This window comes from Colias philodice, chromosome 10 (assembly GCF_061535455.1).
Source record: "Colias philodice isolate Cphi_HAF_F1 chromosome 10, ilColPhil1 Martin Lab GWU primary, whole genome shotgun sequence".
NCBI lineage: Eukaryota > Metazoa > Arthropoda > Insecta > Lepidoptera > Pieridae > Colias > Colias philodice.
The window spans coordinates 2,221,288-2,244,202 of NC_143095.1; the positions used below are offsets into that span (position 1 = coordinate 2,221,288).

Here is a 22,915-nt window from a genome sequence, read left to right on the forward strand (position 1 = left end):
CAACACTATTTTTGAAACCATCTAAGTAGGCAATATCATATTTTAGGAACGTTAAAGCACAGACTAATAATAATATACTACGTATACAAGTTAAAGTAATCATTTTGCAGTTTAACTATGTTTATGTTTATGTTTTGATTTTTTTTTTTTTTTAACATTGTGATGTCCTATTTTGAATTTCATATCCAAAAAACTTTTCTTTACCGGTGCCAAAGCTTTTTCAGCTTTATACGGTATACTTTTTCGAACTTCAAACGCACATTGCACACTAGTAAAATGGTAATATTAAAAACTGCCTGTAGGTGTTTCAAAGTTAACATTAGACCATATCATGCGTAATTATGAAACATACGTTCGAAAGTCTAATGTTAGCTTAATAGATGTTACAACTCGTTCAAATCCAGATCCTTTCAAAGGCGCTTACAAAAGTGAACGCAATATCTTTCGTGTGCTCAGTCGAACGCCGGATCTGTGATTACCAAAAAGTCGATCAAAGTATCGGTTTATTAAATAGAAATGATACTAAAAGTGGTAGTTCTTGTATTGTTTTCTTGGCGGGTATTGGGATTCCCCGATGGAGCCCCGATTGACGCGTGTGTAAAGGACCGGGCTAATCAGCCGAACCATGGACAACATAGAACACAACCGTTGGCCACTTTACCTTATCGGCTGATGGCTTCTTCTTCAGCGTATGCTCCTGATTCTCATGTTACAGGTAGATTATATTATTGGTAAAAATGTATAAATATAGTTTTATAGAGAATAAATATTTATGGATTAGGTATTCGTTAGGTTGCAATGACAAAAATTCAAAAGAAGTGTGTTGCTCGAAGTCGAGACGGGATATGTAGATTCTGGGAAAGGAAACTGATTAAATAAAATAGCTTATAACCCAGATTAAATCATAAGGCTTTTCCCAGTTAAACTAAGGCAAGCGGCTGTTCAAATCCACCTATACTTACAATAATTAGCTTTAGTTTATGTGCAGTAATTATGGAAAAAACTAAATATTACATACAATGCCTCGGTGTTTATCAAAATCAAATAACATTTAATAATTTACTGAATGTAGGTTGTACCACATCCCTTTCCTTCTGACCTGAGTATAATTATGATGCTCAAAAGTTTCACGGAAGTGCTTAAAAGAATACGTAACCTAGCTGATAAGCAAACTGATAAAATAAATGTTTTTTTTAATTGCAAAAAAATACCTAGTTGCTTATCTAATGGTGTTAAAACTTTCTAGTCATACAGCATACTTTACTACATACTAAATTGATCTTACTCTTTCTTTTTCTTCTAGAGAACTTATAACATAAATTATATGTACCCTAGGTACTTATATAGGTATACTCACAATAAAAAGTTGAAGTAGTGTATTGGAGACGACATAAAATTAATAATGTGTTAAGGCATAAAATGCTCTTTCCGTGGCACTCAGTGAAAAAGCTCTACCATAGCTCTATACTTAAATCTTATTTTGGTATCATTACATTAGCGCGCGGTTTTACCAACAGATGTAACCGTTGGAAAATGTAGAGAAATATCAGTAGTTATGTGTTATTCTGGTACGTCTAGATAAGCTAGGTAATAGGTATTATATACATTCTTCTTGGTTTTCATATTATATGAGCCGGTGCCTATATTATTTCATTGATTTTTGTTTTGTGAGAAATGGGAACATAGGTACATATATAAATCCAAATAGGTAGCAAATCATTTATGTATACTTACTAAATTGTAGGTAATTACAGCGCGCGTTAAGAAGCATAAAATTGTCTTCACTAAAGCGCGTCACACACGGTGAAGATACTATAATATTTTATCTTAAGATACTGTTATATTTTGTATTACTTACAGTATCTTAACGCATCCGGTATCAGCGTTCGGACCATCATTTTTCTTTTTGTCATTGCGTACTAAGACTCTTGTAGAACCGCCATCCTGTTACAAATGACCCACAAAATTTCGCGTCATTTGTAACAGGATGGCGGTTCTACAGGAGTCTTAGTACGCAATGACAAATAGAAAAATGATGGTCCGAACGCTGATACCGGATGCGTTAAGATACTGTAATACAAAATATAACAGTATCTTAAGATAAAATATTATAACGTAACGGCACCAGTCTTGTACAGATTAAGGAAAAAATTGAAGTTTTTTGCAAATTTCTCGTAGGTTTTTTAACTTTATTGGATATTGTTAAGTTATACCTTTAGTTCAATGTTAGTTTAACGTAACCAATGTTAGAAAAAAGATTACAATGCATAAATAATGAAGTTATTTATAAATTAAAAAAACACTTTTTTGCACCAGTGATGGACAGTGAAAATCTAATGATGGACACCCAGTTTTGGACAACATCCAGTTATGAACACCCATTTATGGACTGTACCTAATGTTGTTTCTCCAGTTATTTACACTTGGAGAAGACTTATAGTTATCAATAGAATCTTGAAAATGATGATTGGAATATAATAAATCGGGGATGTATTTATAAAAAAATAGTACTTATTAATTATTTTGCATACTTATAATATTTAAAACAGTCTTAATTTCCATTTTCTAGGCAAAAATTGGACAAATGCATCGTTAAATACGAGTTATGTCCGTTAAGAAACACCAATATGGTTTTTTTTTCTCAACAAGTCAGGGATGAAAAATATAACTAAAAAAAGTACTGCCAAGTGCCATTCCATCCATTTTGGGACTTCTTCTTCTTCGTCATATCACTCTCGTCAGAGCGAACGTGGTCAACATGAGGTTTGGGGGGGTAGACGTTACCCGCTTCACGATGTTCCGCCATATCTCTCTGTTTCCTGGCATTCCGTTACACTCGTGAAGTGAATCGCCAATCTGAATCCGCCAACAGCCTTAATCTGATCGGTCCATCGATATGGATTCCAAATTGTAGCACGAGGCAAAAAGCTTTTTTTAAACTGTTGTCAAGATGGTGTGGATGAAATTTAAGCGTGTGCGCTATAGATCGTCAACAAAATAACGAACTCGTTTTGATGAAATTCTCCTAGCTTAGCACCTTGCTTACTTAAATTGGCATAGATTCAGCCTTTTTATATCTACTATTGAATTTAGCAGCAGACAGCGATTCAAACAGTTCATCAGAGAACTCTCTATGATAGATTCGTTACAATACGCATAAGTATGCGACTTCTCTACGCATAATGACCCATTGTTCTAGAATATATTCTTCATGTTTAGATAGATATTATGTTGTTGGACCCATTAGTGTAATTTTAACAAAAAATATCAATGTCCATTATAGGAACCAAAGCAAATCCAGTCATGGACAATTGTTGTACAATATTAGAACCCTTTGTTTGAAATGGTCGTGATAGGTATATTATTAATCAGAATGACAAGACAATACAGAAAAGCGCATGTAATTAATAACCTTTAAAAAAAGTTTATTTTCGACATATGTCCATAAATGGATATATCCATAGAATTAAATCCAGTTATGGACACTGAAGAATTTTATTTAAACAACATAACCTATCATGATACTAAATCGTGTAATATTTCGTACAATTAACTACTATAAATAAAAGTAATATCAAATTTTGCTAACATTTATACAAAAATTCTTATAACCAAAATTGTATCCTCACTTCCTTAAGGATTTCCTCAGTAAAAACGGATTTCTTCGAAACGAGTCGCAGCAACTAAACATAACGTTCTGCCATCTTCAAACGTTTTGGCCGAATAAGATGAAGTGTCGTATTTTGATAGCTTATGAACCAAACTTTTATTTTAAGTATTGCCAAATTATATAACATTAATTTTGGTCTTAATATTTAAATTTAATATTTATTTTGTCCATTACTGGATTCTTGTCCACCACTGGTGCCGTTACCTTAGTATCTTCACCGTGTGTGACGCGCTTTAGTAGGTATAAATAAGCTTTTCTGTTTTGAAAACACACTACAAAATACAGCTCAATTTGTTTTCACATAATATTATGCTACCTATTTATACCGTAATCATCTGCAAAATATGATTATAGAATTAATCATGTTAAGTTCATTGATAAACTTTGTTTTCGTTCTAATGTGTAGCAGTGCGTACAGCGTAAGTTACGCAAACGATGTTATTGTAGGTCACACACATATGGCAAAGTTGTTTACAACTGGTTTAAACTTTAGTTGTCTTGCATGTGTACCGATAGGCGATATGATTGATATGGATGTTGCAATATTTAATATGTATTAACTGCCTCGTTAGATTGCGGTTGCTTAATCGTGTGATACCTATTTGTAGGTGTAAGTACCTACTAAGTATCGTAGATGAAATATTCTCAGAATTAAATCGAAATAATTTCAAGGGCAGCGGGCAAAATGCCGAATAAATTAGTCATTAGTTAGATTTTCAACATCGATTTTTATTAGTAGTAGGTAATTTAATGTATCTATGACTCAGTAGGTAATTTAATACCACAAATGAACCTTATCTAGATGATGATAAACCGTATATAGATACTTAACCGATTTTTTTTTAAACTTTAAAAATGAAAACATTTAACAGATGTGGGACGTTGTTATAAAGCAGCCTACTACAACAGCTGCAGCGTTTTACCTTAAAACCATAATAATTGAAAAAAAATTGATCTTTACTATAATGAATTTTATGTAAGTACCTACTCAAATAGTAAACAAAAATAGTGCAATTTGAATACACAGATTACTATAAAAACGTTATCATTAGTACAACCATATTATAATACAAATAGTTCAACTAACTCATAAGTAATAACTAAGATGGTTATAATAATTGTGGCATTGTCAAATCCATCTAATATCTAAAATCAATAATTTCACAGTCACGATAGCCGGAGCAGATACGTTCAAAGGCTTCTTTATCCAAGCCCGTTCAGTGGAGACCCACAACTGGCTCGGGGCTTGGGAACAAACACCCAACACGACTGTACATCCAGAATGTTCTTCCATAACACATGCTGATCCAAGGGACAAGTACAGAGCTACGCTGGTATGGAGAGCCCCCATACATAGTTATGGAAGAGTTTATTTTACGTAAGTTGAAACATTTTATGAAGATAATTTCGTAATTTTCGGGTTAACTAAAGTATTAAAATTTAAAACGACTTGTTTCATAGACTATACTAATTATAATGTTGACAAACATTGCTTCACCCTTGTAAATTACTATCATTATAAATCGATAAATGAATGCTAATAATTGTAACCTTCAATTCACACAGAAAATTGAATACATCACATGATTTAGTTCAACTACGATAAAGAAGCCGGTATTTATGTGATTAAAGGTCAATACGAACATATTTGGGGCCATTACTAAGATTTCTAGAACTAAATCGTCCAGCCGTCTAAGGCAATCCTTTCACTAGCAGCAGTATGTTGTAATATGGTCGTAATGTATGTAGTGACCTCTACATGTGATGTGCACGCATTACAAATATATTGCAATCTAAAAAGCTAAATCCCGTAGATCATAGTCAATAAAAACACAACCTAGACCTAGATTTTTGTAATTTGCCACGTTTAAAATTTTGTCTGTTTTTCAAAAATAAACAATATTGCATTTGGTTCCTATGTTCCTTTCCTATCCCTATTATGAGGATTATTAAAATAGTTATTTTTATGTGATACATTACTTTAATTTTGATACAGTATGAAATAATTTTTGTTTCAGAGGCACAGTGCTCAAGAACTATGGAACATTTTGGTCAAATCTCGTAGCGGAGGCACCTCAAGATCCTGCTGAACTTCAAATAATTGGATAAAGCAAAACATTTTATTGTTTTTCCAAAACAAATTTAGTATTAAGGAATTATTATTAGCTTTGCACTTCATTGCATGTTATTTAATACAATGTATAACAAATGTAAATATAGTATGTACATATAAGTTTATAAGAATGGTGTAAAATAAAACAAATTTTAAGAATAAATATTTTATTGAGTTAAATAAAGCATTTCATTTATCATAACATGAGAAATTAAAATAAGAATCGCTTTTAAAATAAAAAAATAAAAATAAAGACATATTGTTCGAACAAAAAGGCACAAACAATGGTTACAATTTTGCGCATAGTATTATTAAAGCTCATTAATATCTAGTCTTGGTTAATGAAGCAATATTATATAATTACGTTAAGCGTAATCAAAACACTCTTTCACAGCTCGAAGCAAGAATTACAATCTAGTACAGAGTTAATAAAACTCGACAATCAAGCATTTCTTCAGTTGTAACTGAAACTGATATATTAGGTCTATATGCAGGATATATTAGGTCGCTTTTTGCTTCATGACTGGCCGCTTGATGCCCATGAGATCACATATTTCATTCCTGATAGGTCTCAGCTCGTTCACATCTCTCTCCCAGTCTGTATCCGCAAGGATTGCCATCACCTGTAATTTATAATATAAGTATTATTTTGATTGAAATATTTACATGTACATACAGGCTAAATTTGCTCCAAAGTTAAATAACAACTATTTATTCCCGAGGAGCATCGAAGCGATCACATGCGAAAGGTAAAGCGTTGCGCTTTTGACTATTATTTTAATGAGGACAATGTCGATAATAGTTTGACAATGTAAAATGATTTGCAGAATAATCTGTACTGATGTAGATCTAAGAGTACGAATATAGAGAGATCTGTACGGATGTAGAGCGAGGTGTAAGAATATAGAGCAAGGTGTAAGAATTAGAGCGAGTTGTACAGATGTAGAGCGATCTGTACTGATGTACAGGGATACTGAAGTAGAGCTAGGAGTACGGATGTAGAGCGATCTGTACGAATTTAGAGCGAGGTGTACGAATATAGAGCTCGTTGTACGGATGTAGAGCTCGGTGTACGGATGTAGAGCTCGTTGTACTGATATAAAGCTCAAGCACATAAAAATATGTAGAGCGCCCACACCTGGTCAAGCGTATCCGCTGGCAAATCACACACGTCGATGTAGGGGGGTGGTAATGTAGAGCGAGTGACACGTAGAGCGGTCAGGCAAGTAGAGCGGGAGGACGAGTGTAGAGTACAGAGAGCGTGAGTACTTATGTAGAGCACACAAACCTGGTCGAGTGTATCAGCAGGCAGGTCACACACGTCGCCGTAGAGCGACAGCGCCTCGTAGAGCCTCGCGGCGGCGCAGCGACGCACGTAGCGCTCGCCGTAGCACAGCTGCACGGCTAGCTGGCCTAACGCACGCGAACAAACTGCACCGCCCACCTGGATAAGTGATAATTATAGTTATTTTTGCTCATTACTGTCATTGGGTGGACAAAATATCATCTTGAGAGAAGTTGAGAAATTAAAAAAATCTGCTTTGAAAAAACGGTAACATAATAATTATGCGACACATGTAGAGTACACCCTAAAATTCATATCCGTAAAAATGCCATTATAAAATTGAATTACTTAAATTCGCAATTATTATTGTATCATGCAAAGAGAGAAAACAGCAAAGAAACCAAATGTTTGATAAGTAAGTAGCAACAAACATGTATTGATCACTTTTTTTTTTAAATAGGCTGATTATAAAATACAAAATTGCACACGTTAATATTTATGTACAAGGTACTCACTTGAATCAATTGACACAGCACATTGATGGAATCCAATAGCTTGTATATATTCTTCCCTCCTCTCAGTTCAAGCTGCAAATATTTGAGGACGTCCATCGCGAATGTGGATTCTTTGTTCTCGAGTATGGGCGATAAGGCACCTGCGGAAAAGATATTGTTCTGATTTTTTTTTACGTAATTCTAATGTGTAACGCATTACGCGGTTATGTATACAAAACTACTGAACTTCTACTTAGAACAAATCTTAATATATTAATACATACAGAAAACAACTTTACAAAGTAATTTTTATTCTTGTTATTTACGTAAATATTAATTGTATTTATTGAGAACATTTTTTTTGGTCAAATGCAGTTGAAAATTTTCTTATGAGTGAATTTCAATATTTATAACGTTAAAAAATACTGTTAAATATTTCAGCAAATATTGTTTCTTACCCGAACTCAACAACCGATCAAGGAAGTTGAACATCGGCCCAGTAATACGCTTCACGTGTAGATTATCCGCAAACACTTGTATAATCGTATCGCATATACTCTTTAGTGTCTCTTCGTCGTCGTGGAGCGAATTCAGATATGAGAATAGCGATTGCGTTGTGTGTTTTACCTGTAACATGAGTTTTTTTTTAAGTTAATTGAATATTTAGACAAATATTTAAATTAAATTTATAATTTTTAATATATACTGTGTAGTCGTATAACTATATGGTAAACTGGTAAATTGCGTTTAAATTATGCTGTGTGGTCGTATTACTATATGGCAAACTGGTAAATTGCGTAAAATTTATACTGTGTGGTTGTATAACTTTATGGCAAACTGGTAAATTGCGTAAAATGTATACTGTGTGGTCGTATGACTATCGTAACTATATGGCAAACTGGTAAATACCGTTAAATTTACACTGTATGGCCGTTGGCACTCTGGCGTTTCGAGTTAAACGTGTTCATATAAATTTTATGTTCCAAACTGTGTTCTACGTATGGATATAAATATTAATACTCACGAGACTCTCAGTAAGTTCGCCCGCACTCACAACCAGCCCCTTGACCACGTGGTATCTATACTCCGGGAAGGCGAGCAACCGCACGAACCGCGGCATCGTGTGCCCGGGGAACAGCCACAGCACCACGTGGCAACTCTCACTGGCTCCAGACCCGGGTACAGATCCCGGGACTGTTCCCGGGACTGTACCACGTGCTTCTTCCGCTATGGGTTCGACTTCTACTTCGTCCGCTGGGAAGATACGCTTGAGCGCTTCGTGTTCCGGGATGTAGGGGATTGGCGGATCGCTGTGGAGAAGGTTTTTATTGTACATAATAATGTTGTATTGTACATATTTCACGTATTAGGCCCTTCGCTCATGGAGCTACTCAAAAAGAACTAGTCACAAACTCAAATTACTAACGAGTTGCCTGAGCGTCACAGCCCATACATGTTCTATGGAGATTCGCACACGACGCGACTAGTTACTAACTGGTGAGTAACGCGTTAGCAACCAATCACGCGCGACGCGTCGTGCTGGTCTCCACGCTACTGGTTTCCCGAGTTTCTTTGTTTTTTATGATAAAAATGAACGAGCAAACATTGACAAGTGACTGAAACCTTATAACTTGAGTAGCGTTGTATGCGAGATACAATTTGTAACTGGTTTGTAATCGTAATTACTGATTAGTTCAGTCATTTTTGAGTAGCTCCATGAGCGAAGGGCCTTAGACGTACGGTGTAAATGTGTAGGTAAAACATATGCATAGAATCGAATGATATAAACGAATATTGTATAATTATTTGCAAAGTTAGTTTCGTTCAATACTAAAAATATTTAACAGTGTAATATTAGCCTGGCCGTACACGGACTGCTCGAGCAGTTAACGGTTGAACGACGTACACGGACTGCTCGAGCGGTCGGTCATTGACTGCTCGAGCTGTCGCTACAAACCGCGCAGTTGACGGCTCGAAGCGGTCGCGACTGCTCGAGTAGTCATGTGTACGGCAGTGAATGAATGACTATAGTTCACCGCGCGGTCGCGGCTTCAAGCCGTCAGTCTCAACTGTTTAAAGCGGTCCGTGTACGGCCGCTCTAACAGTGTAAAGCGGCGCACATACGTAGATTTCAATTATTTAGGCGGCCAAAAATATTTTTTCTGGAAAATATCTCTACGTACAATAGGAAATTAAAATAAACCCTTTTTGATCCGAAAAAAATATAATTATTGATTATACAACATATTTACATCGATAAAATACCAAAAATAAATATTATTTTAAAATTACCAAAGAAATAAAAAAAACCTCTTATGAATTATTAGTTACAAGCATAAACATGTTTAAATATCATATATCTACATCTTAAATATGTATTACAATCAAGTAAAACTACTTAAACATATATTTTACTTTGAGAGAATTCAAAGACTATTAGCTATCTCCAGAAGTATTTGTATCCTCATTGGGTTTGGCAGCCATCAACATTTCTATAGTTTCAGGTAGGAATACTTTGTTTTTGTTTCGCTTTTAACAACAAGTCGTAGCAAGGGAAATGTTTTGGGTTTGTTGCTCTTATTATTTCATATTGCCGTCTTGAAAGATCAGCTTCCACAAACATCTGAAGTGCTTGCAGAGGAGTCAGCGGAGGTAACATGTCGTCGTCGTTATTCACTTTACCTCTAGAATAGGCAGATCTATATTTGCTAGCTTGTGTCGGCGAATTAGTAATTTCTTTGAGAACTTTTGAAGCATTCCTTTGCCCAGTGTTTTACAAAACGGATTTTGCGGCATGGATGATGACGTCATGCTCCAAATTCGCGCGAATTTCTTCCGTTTTTCTTCTTTTGCTTCGCTCACTTAAATCTTCGAAAAATTTTGCTGGCCTACCTTGAGGAGAAGCCGATTCTATCGGAATCTCGAAAGTTCCTTCCCAATCTCGGTTGTTTACTAGGAAAACTTCTTCGTGTTTACTGGCTTTCATCCATCTTTTCATGAATTCGGTTTTGATATAAGAATATCTTTGCTTCAAATGCTTTTTAGCATTTTCAGTGACTCCATAACGTATCAAAAGAAAATCTCCATACGAATCGAGTTTTTCCCTTAAACTTGGTAAATTTTGTCTTTATATCTGTTCAAACAGGTACTTCCGAGTCACTTTTTTAGTACCCGAGGCACCAGACGGACCTAAAATAAAAAATAATTCGATTTAATACAATTTAGCACTAACTTGGTATTTTTCTCAATTTCGACCCCTTAGATTCAAATGCTCTTATTTTCAAAACGCGCGAGTTTCCGCGGCCAATTTTTTACTGGTATAATAGAAAAATAAGTGAAGTATTGTAAAATAAAGAAAACATTGCTCGGACGGACCCTTAAGTTAGTCAAAAGACATATTTAACTGTAAGAAACACAAAAAAACGGATTTTTTGATAGAGCTATCTTTAAAAAATAAAAAGTTTATCAAGGGAAGTAGAAACTATTAATATTACTATTGAAAAACATAGGTTCTTACCTGAATTACTGCAATCCATCACTGCCACTCGAAAATAAGTAGTTAGAAAACAAATATGAATTTTACAAAAGTTGTAACTTTAGGTGCACCGAGAATAGACACGTACACGTTAAGCGACTATGGAATTCGGACTACCCTAGGGAAACATTTGTGCGTCTACGAATGGTGGGTAGGGGGTGCCTATTGTATTCCCGGAACTGTTTACTACCTGATTAAATGGTTATCTTATCTTTAGTAATTTTTTGAGGTGGCGAGTTTTGGCCGCCTAATTAGTTGAAATCTACGTATGTGCGGCGTTTAAACGGCGCGTAAACACGCGAGCCGAGCCTGGCTCCCGCTCATTGTTCGCCGAGCCACGCGCTGTGTAAACAACTGCGCTCGGCGCGGCTCGGCTCGCGTAGGATCGGGCTAGCCCACGTCGTTTAATCGCGCCTTAAGCATGTAGAGCATTATACTGTTGATATAATGCGCAACACACGTGCGGCACTCTCTGATATATAAAAAAGCTAGATACGTTACCCGCTCTCTATTTTGGCAAGAAAAAACTCAGCTAAGTGCCCGAGTTTCACTTAGTCACGCACCATTCAGCGTCGTGGCTGGACGTTCTTTTTATATTTTAATCGGCAGTTGTTATTACGAAGTACATGAGTGAGACATGTATTATGTCTCGTGCGTGAGAGTGAAAGAGAGAACAACTGTATTGGTTATAATGCGTTAGTAAGTAGGTATGTATTAATTACGCTTTTTTTTAGTGCAATGATGTTGGCGTATGCCGCATCTACTAGTATAATAGAGTCATTGTGCGGCACTCACTTGTATAGCAGCGCGGTGAAGATGCGTCCCGCGTGCGCGCGCGTGCGGTCGATCTTCTCCACCGCCTGCTGCGCCACGCCGCACACAACCGCCCGCACTGCATCCGCACTCACTAGCTTCGTAGTACCGGCTGCACTTGTGGCGTCCGCTTCCGCGCACAGCCGGCAGAGTGTTGCTAGACCTGATTTAAATAAATAAATACATTTTTATTGAGTTAACAAATGAACACAGTACAATTTAAAATATCAATCATTTGAAATGCCGATTCAAAGGAAGACAGTTCCTTCTCAGAAAGAACATTCAAAATGAAACAAAGTGAAAAACAGAAAAAGTATAAAATAAAATTCAGACAGCGCCAGGCGTATCTAAACTGACACATGATAACTCAATCTCGAATAAAAAACGAAACAAAACTTACCCGTCATACTCGCCTCCCGCACCCACGCACCCACATCGCCTCTCATATCCACGGTATACTCCTCTAACGCCGCCAATAACGCCGCGTACACAGTGGGCAGCAGTGTCCCCAGTGTGCGCACAGGCAACGCACGACACACCGCAGTTAGCCCGAGTACTGCATCACGACGTGCTTCTGCCCACTGTGTGGTGCCGGGAGTGGGGCCACTGCACGCTGCTAGTGCATGTACTACTAGGGACTGGTGTTCCGCAAGCGCGAATGGGGGTAATGAACCTAGAATGATTACTTCTAGTCAATATTACCCACGTTTCGTGTTTTTAAGAAACATAAGAATACAATTTCTAAGTCTTCTTTAAAATCTAAAAAAAAAATGTTTGGCAAATTTAAAAAAGAGCATGTGTGCTAAGCACACTGGTCAGAAATGAAACTTCTTTAGCAGGATTCTCAAAATACCAGAATCGTCGCTTTATTCCATGGCGTGACGGTATTCACATGATGTGACCTTGAAATTTTACTCCTAACGTGCCTAAAGTAGTTTCACTTCCAAAATTATACAGGTGTTTTACTATACATTCTTACTAATATTTAACAAAAAAAACAAATATATCTTACCGATAGCCCTTGCATACCCCATCCTCAGTACCAAACCGTTGACCCCAGTATTGGACAGCTGTTCGCAATACTTCTCAATCAACTGCTTGCGTTTATCCTTAGCAGTCACATCGTCGTATACCAAAGTATCGTCTTGGAGATATTCTTCAAACACAAGGGGTAAGGCTTCTATGGCCTTTTCGCGGATCGCTTGTACCTCGTGGCCGAGACACTCCTCGATCAGGTTTAACCATTCATCTGTTAAAAAATATGAAAAAAAAATATAGAAAAATACAAAATTATAATAATCTATTGGAATACTATCAAGTATAAATAATTAGACAGGCTAAAAAAAAAATCATTTATACAAATTCAAATTCATTTATTTATTGAAATTAGCACCATATTGCGTTGCAGTAATGTTCAAAATATCATAAATTTTTTTTTACAAAACTCTGCCTAATATAAACGAAGGCAGAGTTTTGTTTCGGACAGTTATTAAGTGTAATTGTCCATGTATTTTTTTGAAAGATTTTTTTTATATATTTTGACACACTACCGCACGTGCCTATTATAGACGAAGGCAGAGTTTTTCTTCGGACAGTTATTAAGTGTGATTGTGAATGTAGTTTTTTTGAAAGATTTTTTTTTTATAAATTTTGACACACTACGCACGAGCCTATTATAAACCAAAGCAGAGTTTTTCTTCGGACAATTATAAAGTGCGATTGTGAATGTAGTTTTTTTAATATTTTTTTATAAATTTTGACACACTAACGCACGTGCCTATTATAGACGTAGATAGAGTTTTGTTTCGGACAGTTAAGTGTTATAATTGCATGTAGTTTTTTGAAATAGGTAGTTTTTGAAGTGAAAACTTCTTTAGCGACGTTGAGCACTTTTTCTGTAATGGGTATAAAATCTTAAACTCGCGTGAGGACACGTGACCTGATCGAAAAAGCGTTAGAATAAGAATAAGAATAAGAATAAAATACATTTATTAGGATCACCAAAGTACCACCACCACATAAAAAAAACAATAACAAAAGCACTCTTAAAGACTATAGAAAATAAACAGGGATAAAAAAAAGAAAAAGAAAAAATTAAGAGCTAAAAATCTATTATAAATATTATATTTATAGACGGATACCATTCCAAAATATCAAACATGCTCAACGTTAATAATCAAGTTTTCACTTCTGCTGGCACTCCCGGAGTGCAACCCGTCTTTTTTTATAAATTTTGACACAATACCGCACGAGTCTATTATAGACGTAGACAGTTTTGTTTCGGACAGTTAAGTGTTATAATGCATGTAATTTTTTGAAAGATTTTTTTTTATATATTTTGGCATATAGATTGCAGTTTTTTTTAATAATATTTTCCATACCAATAGTAGAGTGCGTGTGGTACGGCGCGTGCGCAGCCGCCAGCCGCGCGACGCAGTGGCAGCACGCCTGGCGCATGAGCTCGCCGCCGAGCCCGCGGAACTGCTGGCGCGCGTGCAGCCGCCCCACCAGCGCGCGCACCGCCTCCCACACGTCCGCTAGCACCAGCGACGACGCCAAGTTGCCTAGGGTACACGTACTCATGTATCAATACGCAATAGTTAAGAGCTCGTATTCTGAATATGCGCTCTTCGTGCACGTTCGTGCAATATTGGACCTACAAAGCGGAGGTACAAATATTCACGAACGTTAGCAAACGATAACGCACAAAGAGATTTATAAATTATTGTCACCAAAGTGAAGACACAAAGTACCAAGTCTGTCGTGTGGGTTTTAACAAAAACATATTTCAGATCACTGTAATTTTCACTGATTGATTATAATTTTTTTATATCAAATTGCAATGACAGCCCACGGAGTTTTACACGAAGCAATATTTTTTTGTTATTAGTATAAACTATAAATGAATGCAAAACACTGTGTTGTACAAAACACACAAAAAGAAAACAATTTACGAAGTTTCTTCGAGGCAACCTTAGAATATAGAGAAATATAATACGTACAAGAAAATGCACATATTATATAATATACATGGATAAATGAGATTAAAAGACTTTTAATTAATATAATTATTAACAATAAAAATACCATAATTTATGCATTAAACCATACAATAACACAAATACAATCTTACCATCAGGCAATTTAATTTCAGACAGAGCGAAGATAACTTCTCCAATAGCCAATATTGCGCCGTGTCGTACATTTAAATCTATTGACTCGGTTTTCTTTATCAATACCGGCAGTACTTCAGTTGCCATATAATCGGGAACCTGTAATTAAAAAATACAACAATAGAAAATGAAACAACATAAGATAATGTACCTAATTTTTTTATATAGTAGTAGTCTTACATTAGTAATTTTGTTATAGCTATTCTTTTCCATGACCAATAAACGGTAAATTGTACATAAAAATAAAATAAAATTAATTTAAAACTAAAATAAGCTACGTATATTAAAATGAACTTGACATAACTGACATGACATAATCAAAAGAAGTAAAATTATCAAAAAAAAAGTTTTAAAAAAGAGGATGTAATAGAAGAAAAATAAGAAACGAGTTTATAGCCCCGTCAAAAAAGAATACATGATAAATTATTGAAATGGACCTTTGCATTTTTTAGAAGATGCAATTTCAGTTTTGGGACGAGGGGAGGTCAATAGTAATAGCTATAGTAATTAGCACTAAAATTTGTAGAAAAGTTATTTGATCTATCATTTTTATATAAATTTTCCAAAAATCATCAATCTCCGTCACGTCATCGAGGATTTTGGAAACAACAAACCCATCAACTTAACACAACAAAAAATTGATATTTTGACAAATAAATAAAATATTTTTTTTAAGCTATTGCATAGCTTCTATCACGGGCCTTAAGCGCGGGGACCGAATCCAGAAATTCCGTAACGAAAAAACCTCACGCTCCCCACTCCGACGGACACGGAGGTGTGGCTTGAAGGCATAGCATGCAATAGCTTTACCGTGGCAGTCCCCGAGTGCCACACGTCTTTTTAGAAGTTAGCGGCGTTGAGCACTTTTTCTGTAATGGGTATAAAATCTTAAACTCGCGTCAGGACACGTGACCTGATCGAAAAAGCGTAAGACGGATTGATATCAAACATGCTCAACGTTAATAATCAAGTTTTCACTTCTGCCGGCACTCCGGAGTGCAACCCGTCTTTTTTTTTCTATAAAACTACCTTGTCAGCGAGGCGGGCGAGCGCACGAGCAGCCAGGTCACGCAGCGCGGGGTCCCAGTGGTCCACCTTGAGGTGCAGCAGGTGGGCCACCAGCGGCCGCGTGTACGGCGCCAGCGCGGCCACGCGCGGCGCCACGTGCAGGTAGGCCGCCGCGCGCGGGCCCACCGCGTGGAAGTCGGCCGTGGTCAGCACCTCGATGCCGTGCGGGAACATGCCGTGCCGCCCCACGTTCTCTTGGAACGCGGCCGACGCGGCCCGCCGGCAGTTTATCTGCAAAAGCGTACGCAAAACTTTTATTGCGGACTAGATTTCCGCCCGCGGCTTCGCCCGCGTTTTCAAAGGAAAACCCGCATAGTTCCCGTTCCCGTGGGATTTCCGGGATAAAACCTATCCTATGTGTTATTCTGATGTATAAGCTATATTGTGGTAAAGTTTCATTCAAATTAGGGATGTAACGATACCGATACCGATACCGATATATCGGCCGATAATAAATCAACCGATACCGATATTTTTTTAATTAAATTATTTCTTTTCTTTTATGTTTTTGTATTGTATTCATTCATATTGTTTTATTTCTGTTTCTGTAATAGTGTTAAGGAAGAGCGGAACCTCCTGACACAAGCATTTTATTTGCTTACTAGGAGTGTTCCAATCACAAATTTGTTTATGTAAAGGAAATAAATAAATAATTTTGAATTTTTTTAATTTTTAACGTGATAACGTTTTTAAAATCGTTTTAGTCGGGTGACATGTTCATAAACTTGTGTCACACCAAAACCTCACGAGCGCGATCGCAGGTATAACGAGAGAGAGACGGACCGATCTCCCGTTTCATCTCGAGCGCTGCCACTGCATTATGTTATCACGTAAACATCTCGATCGTAAACCTACTTTACAAACAACCAATTTTTTTGATATCAAATAATTCAAAAATCCGCGCCCAATGAACGATGCGGGAGGCCGCCCGCGCGTGCGCACTTTGTTTTCTGAAAAAACTCTACCAATTATAGTAAACTTTTATTAGGTACTGATTGTATGTGTGTTACTTAAAGTTTAACTTACTTCGTAAAATAATAATACTAAAATAAATGGTTTTGTTGTTTTTTGATTTGGCATAATTATTTAAAAGAATACGATTAACAGTTGTCTCTGTTAAATGTTGGTAACTTTTTATACATAATTCACTATTTATTTTTCTACCAAGCCATCGATATCGGTATCGGTATCGGTATCGCCGATACATTACTACAAATATCGGTATCGGTATCGTATCGGCAAAATCATGTATCGTTACATCCCTAATTCAAATCCATTCAGTAGTTTTTACGAGAAAGAGTAACAAACATCCATACATCCATACTTACAAACTTTCGCCTTTATAATAGTAGTAGGATTGAAATAAATCCTACTAACCCATTGAGCCCCGAACGGCCTGATCGGTCCACGACACAATAGATTTTCTATTGTGTCTGTGATTCCGAGGCCTGAGTTACTAATATTATAAATGCGAAAGTTTGTGAGGATGTGCGTGTGTTTGTTACTTTTTCACGCAAATACTACAGAACAGATTGCAATGAAATTTAGCACACATATTATAGAGGGTAACTTGAATTAACACTATGTGGGTTTTTCTTTGAAAACGCGGGCGAAAAGCTAGTATTTATCTTAAACACACAACTAAATAACGGTAAAAAAGATAAAATTGTTTTTTTTACAAATGCTCCGTATAGTATTGCCAGTCTCTAAATTCAGCCTAAATGTAAACATTATTTTATCAGTTAAATGTAAACATGTTACAGATTAACCACATAGAAACCAAACTGTATTTAAATGTGCATGTGAAAATATACAAATGACGCTTCCATAATTCACTGTACATGCTACTAACCTCTCTATCAAAACACGCCGTAGCAATCAGCGCATTGGCCAATAACGTAGCATGCGGTTCTAAGGCTTGTGCATCATACGCCCGTGCGAAGGCCCAGGCAGCATGACAGGCGGAGTCTCTAGCCGCTCTGGCCCCGCCCGCCCCGCCGCCCGCGCGAGCCTCGTCACGGCCGAGTGCACGGGCCGCACAACGTACCGCACCGCCCAGTTGTTGCGGTGAGAGGAGACCGCGACGAGCTGCACATAGAATATTATATTATTTAAAGTATTAGAAACAGTTAAAAAAGGTAAATATTTTTGTAAATTTAACAGCTACAACAGAGACTATTTAAAATTTTACTTTTCACCTTACAAGAACACAGTATAACTTTTCAACAAAACTTTGATGACAACATGATGATGATTTTTAGCTCGAAATATTTCCCCCTTCTTAAACACTTATTCAACGTACATATAAGATGTACATCTGTTGGCAAATCAAATAAATAAATCCATACCTTACTCATTTAGCTTGTTTTACCGACATCCAAAAAACGCAGGAGGTTCACATGTTCGTCTATAGAATTTTTTCTTTAAATAATCACCACATACCCAGCTTAGCCAGCGCTGTACAGCTGATCAGCGGACCACTGTGTCGTCATAGCGGAGCAAACAGACGAGTGGTAGTACTAGGTCTTCCACTTGGGTACTTACGATGTTATATCACACGTACCAAGCTCAGCGAGTGCCATACAGCCCCCATGCCAGGCAGTATCCCGCTCGTGCTCCGCGAACAGTGTCAGCACGCTCTCGCACACGTCGGCCGCGGCGAGTGCGGGCAACCGCGCGCCGATACGACCCACGCCCTTCGCGGCCGACCAGCGAACTACTGTGTCGTCGTCGCGGAGAGTAACAAGGAGTAGTTCTACTACGTCTTCCACCTAGATAAGTTGTAATAAAGGAAAATGTAACTTATGTGAATAGGGTGAATAAGACAGTTATTATAGTTCTAATGTGCTTTCTACATATGTATATGTTTGTGATGCAAAAACATGTCATCGTCACATCGACAAACATGCAGAATAGTATGATGAAAACATATAGGACAATATACAAAAATAGGAAAAAATCCTTTGTAGGAAAAATTTCATTTTATCAAAAGAAATTTACTTTTTGTTATTCAACAAAATAAAATGAAAATTCACAGCATTAAACTAGCCTTTTTTACTGCAGAAAGTTGGACAATTAATTAAGCAGAATTGCCATATTGCAGTATCAACTCTAAAAAGTATGAGAAGAACTTACTTCTTGTGGTATATCCTGATCATCATCATCGGGTGGTGATGTGACGGGCTCCGTGTCTCCCGCAGCTGCAACACCGCCTAGTGTTACGGCTAGAGATCGCGATCCTCGAGTATACCGCCAGGCAGCTACGCGTGGACGGAGGAATGTTAAACCTGGGAAAGATGATTTTGATTTTTAAAGTGAAACTTTTATTACATCGTCTCAAACTTTTTGGTCTGTGTAGCGAATGTCGCGTGACGGTCGGCTGCCGAGTAGGTATAAAGCAGTGTTCGGAACCGTACGATAATTATCGTACAAATACGATAATTTTGTACCTAAGTTTCACTTTTACCGTCGTTTCATAAAACCACACAACATTTTTATAACTTTTGAATCTTTATGTTAATTATTAATAGAAAAACATGTTATCTATCCAATAAATAATTTATAAATTGAAACATATGAGCGCAGCTTGATATTTCACAGAAAATTCTTTTTCTGACATTTCTGACAGTCAAATGTGCTGCTGGACACATCTTTTGTGAATTATTAGTAACACCAGAACTTGAATACTTATAAAAAATATCACAAAATGAGTATGAAAAGGTAATACACTAATTTTTAAAGTAAAAACTTTTATTACATCGTCTCAAACTTTTTGATCTGTGTAGCGCATGTCGCGTGACGGTCGGCTGCCGAGTAGGTATAAAGCAGTGTTTGGAACCGTACGATAATTATCGTACAAATACGATAATTTTGTGCCTAAGTTTCACTTTTACCGTGGTTTCATAAAACCACACAACATTTTTATCACTTTTGAATCTTTATGTTAATTATTAATAGAAAAACATTTTATCTATCCAATAAATAATTTATAAATTGAAACATGAGTGCAGCTGGATATTTCACAGAAATAACTTTTTCTGACATTTCTGACAGTCAACTGCTGGACACATCTTGCTGACCGGTTGGCTTGGTTGGTAGGGGCCCTGCCTTCCAAGCCATAGGTTGTGGGTTCGATTCCCACCCGGGGCAAATATTTGTGTGATGAACATAGATGTTTGCTCTGTGTCTGGGCATTAATTATCCTGAATATTTATTTATTTTATTTATTTATCTTCACATCTTGTGAATAATTATTAGTAACTTGAATACTTATAAAAATATCACACAATGAGTATGAAAAGGTAATACCCAAATTTTTCAGTGCTTACCAATTCTTTGAATAATTTTCACACCATATTTGCGCACCAACATAGCCTTGTGTTGTTTGTAGTTTTGATTTGTGACCCATTCCAATAGTTTAGGTGCGTATGGTAGCAAATCATCTCTTTTGCCGTGCTTTAACACTGCAGCCACTGCGGCTAACACTCCATAGTGGATCATATCCTCATCTTGTAGATTGGAATTTAGATCGCAAGCCCAGTTGAAAAATGCACCCATATACAATTCTTTTACATCAGACCTAGTTTGAAAAAGTAAGTGATAAATGTATGTTGCATAGGAGATATATTTACAAGCTATTATTTTAAAAGTATTTAAGTAATTGAAAGTTTTCTAGTGGCAACAAAACATTGTTCATTTTCAGATTTTAATGAAAGATTTTTAAAGATAAAAGGAGCGAATTTTCTTTTATTTTTAAATTTCCTAGTTCATTGGAAATGTTGTAATAGAGTTCAAAATTATAACATAACCATTTCCTAAAGCAATTAAAGAATCCTCATCAATTACTATTTTTAAAAATAAATTAAAGACATACTTAACTAATTTCGATAGCTGATTGTGTTATACTAACTGCAAAATTGTTATTTCTCATATGTGTAAAAGATCATATTATATTGTTCTTATTTATGAAATAAATAAAGTTCTTTAAACCGAACCATACCTTATCAGAAACTTTGATGCTAAATAAGCACTTGCTTCGGCACAAGTATCTTTACTCATGGCATATGTTTTACAGATATTGAAGATTCTTTCCATTACAGTCAATTTCTTTGATGTTCCTGCACCTATTATAAAACGCGATTTAAATAATTTTATTATTAATTTGGGAAATATCATAAAATATCAAGCAGAATTAATATTTTATTGCACTCAAATACATTGCAAACTTACAGATAAAGTTTAGAACATATTCTAATACAAATTAAATATTTTGCAAAACTAACCTGGCTGTTCTGGAGCAAATCCATCTAAGCGACTCATGTGAAATGGAATTATCACAACTATTGATAGCCATAACAATAAAACAAATCTGCCTCTCCATGTTTCTTTGTCATTTGGGTCTTGCTCTTCAAGAAATGTGAGAACAGTCAGAAGATCCGACACCTAAAATTAAGTGTGCACATAAATATAAAACCACTTAATCCGTCAGTCCTCGGATCACAGACACAATAGAAAATCTATTGTGTCTCGGCCCGATCGGGCCGCTCGGTGGTCAATGGGTTAATTTAAAGTACATTGCTGAATCACTAAATTTGAATAAATATAAATGTGAATGTTGTATGACAGTTTATTTTTTTTAGACAGAACATAAAATAAATTTGGGACGGTACAATGTTACCAAAAGTATATTACAATAAAAAATACAATAATATTTTATTTATTGGACTACCTACCTCATGTGGAAGATGTCTCACAACCACTTTATATCCCCGAACTCGTATAACTTGGTACATATAATTAAAAGCAGCATGTTTCAATTCTGAGGGCGATGACTTGTCTTTAATGATTTCCATAAACTTCGCCAGCATTCTATCCAAATGCGGATCGAGAAGATGCGGCTGTTCGTAATACTGTTTCAGTATACCATACAATTTATCATATTCCACTTCAAAAGTAGAGGTGTTATATATATTTTTTACGTTTTCTATCATATTCATAACATCCTCGATTTCGGAGAAATGTTCCAGTGCACATCCTAAGCCAATATTATCACAGTCCTCGTCTCTATTCATATCGGCATCTAGCCCCACCATAATGAATATTTTATTTTACCGGTCAGAAAATAAATAAATAAGTAGTAACAATTCGGTAATTATTAAAATAAATGACTTTTACGAATATTTGAGTCAATTATCGACACGGTTTTTATTAAAGATTTCACGCAGTTCATAAAAAATACAAATAAGTATCAACAACAAAATCAAAGTTTTGAGTTTTCGCTTTCGAGTTTTTGTCTTTTGACCAAAGAATATATTAACTCTCTAACGAGAGCTTTTGACGCTGTCAGATAGCGATGAGTAATCTGTCACTCGATCAAAAGAATAAAAAAGAATTGAAAAAAGAAGTACCACAGAAGTCTGCTACGGCCACACTACCTTACCGTCTACCGGGCTGTTACCGCAATAATTATGGCATTAAATTAACGTCTAAATTACTGCATGAACTGGTGTGGTTACACTACAGTTTACCTAGATATGTCGGTAATTATTGGCATTTACCGCAGCAAAAAAAAATATTAGTTAATAATTAATATATGATATGGTTTCTGTAATAATTCATCAAGGATTCTTTCTTTTTAAAAAGGATTTTTTCTTTTTCAAATCATAGACTATTGTACTTGGAAATGATAAATTTTGTTTGATCCGACGCCACGCATCATTGTGTACACTGCGATGTTTATAGTTCTTCTGTTGGGTATCCCCAAG

General features: G+C 36.2%; 2 protein-coding genes across 2 annotated transcripts; one reads left to right on the plus strand and one right to left on the minus strand.

Moving 5' to 3' along the window:
* The first annotated feature begins 439 nt into the window (after positions 1 to 439).
* LOC149485042 (putative defense protein 3) lies at positions 440 to 5,793 on the plus strand. The gene is made up of 3 exons (XM_089699855.1): positions 440 to 715; positions 4,838 to 5,048; positions 5,689 to 5,793. Exons 1-3 carry the CDS (start codon positions 517 to 519, stop codon positions 5,777 to 5,779), a joined length of 501 nt encoding a protein of 166 aa, XP_089555981.1. The 5' UTR covers positions 440 to 516; the 3' UTR covers positions 5,780 to 5,793.
* A 140-nt stretch (positions 5,794 to 5,933) lies between these two features.
* Positions 5,934 to 22,437, minus strand: Tbcd (tubulin folding cofactor D). Its single transcript, XM_089699786.1, has 18 exons — positions 21,884 to 22,437; positions 21,434 to 21,593; positions 21,151 to 21,274; positions 20,480 to 20,730; positions 19,287 to 19,438; positions 18,715 to 18,922; positions 18,004 to 18,239; positions 16,113 to 16,382; positions 15,044 to 15,182; positions 14,292 to 14,474; positions 12,923 to 13,159; positions 12,311 to 12,583; positions 11,893 to 12,073; positions 8,587 to 8,872; positions 8,021 to 8,189; positions 7,584 to 7,723; positions 7,072 to 7,227; positions 5,934 to 6,406 (listed from the first exon to the last, which is right to left on the minus strand). Exons 1-18 carry the CDS (start codon positions 22,241 to 22,243, stop codon positions 6,284 to 6,286), a joined length of 3,648 nt encoding a protein of 1,215 aa, XP_089555912.1. The 5' UTR covers positions 22,244 to 22,437; the 3' UTR covers positions 5,934 to 6,283.
* Between the last annotated feature and the right edge of the window lie 478 nt (positions 22,438 to 22,915).

What these genes read in the sequence shown, in the direction of transcription:
- LOC149485042 (XM_089699855.1), top strand. Translation starts at nt 517, where the DNA reads ATGATACTAAAAGTGGTAGTTCTTGTATTGTTTTCTTGGCGGGTATTG. An exon ending in TCCTGATTCTCATGTTACAG is followed by an intron (nt 716 to 4,837) that starts GTAGATTATATT and finishes ATAATTTCACAG; the next exon opens with TCACGATAGCCGGAGCAGAT. An exon ending in TATGGAAGAGTTTATTTTAC is followed by an intron (nt 5,049 to 5,688) that starts GTAAGTTGAAAC and finishes TTTTTGTTTCAG; the next exon opens with AGGCACAGTGCTCAAGAACT.
- Tbcd (XM_089699786.1), bottom strand. Translation starts at nt 22,243, where the DNA reads ATGGTGGGGCTAGATGCCGATATGAATAGAGACGAGGACTGTGATAAT. An exon ending in GCGGGAGGCGAGTATGACGG is followed by an intron (nt 12,074 to 12,310) that starts GTAAGTTTTGTT and finishes TATTTAAATCAG; the next exon opens with GTCTAGCAACACTCTGCCGG. An exon ending in CTGCTGATACACTCGACCAG is followed by an intron (nt 6,407 to 7,071) that starts GTTTGTGTGCTC and finishes TATAAATTACAG; the next exon opens with GTGATGGCAATCCTTGCGGA.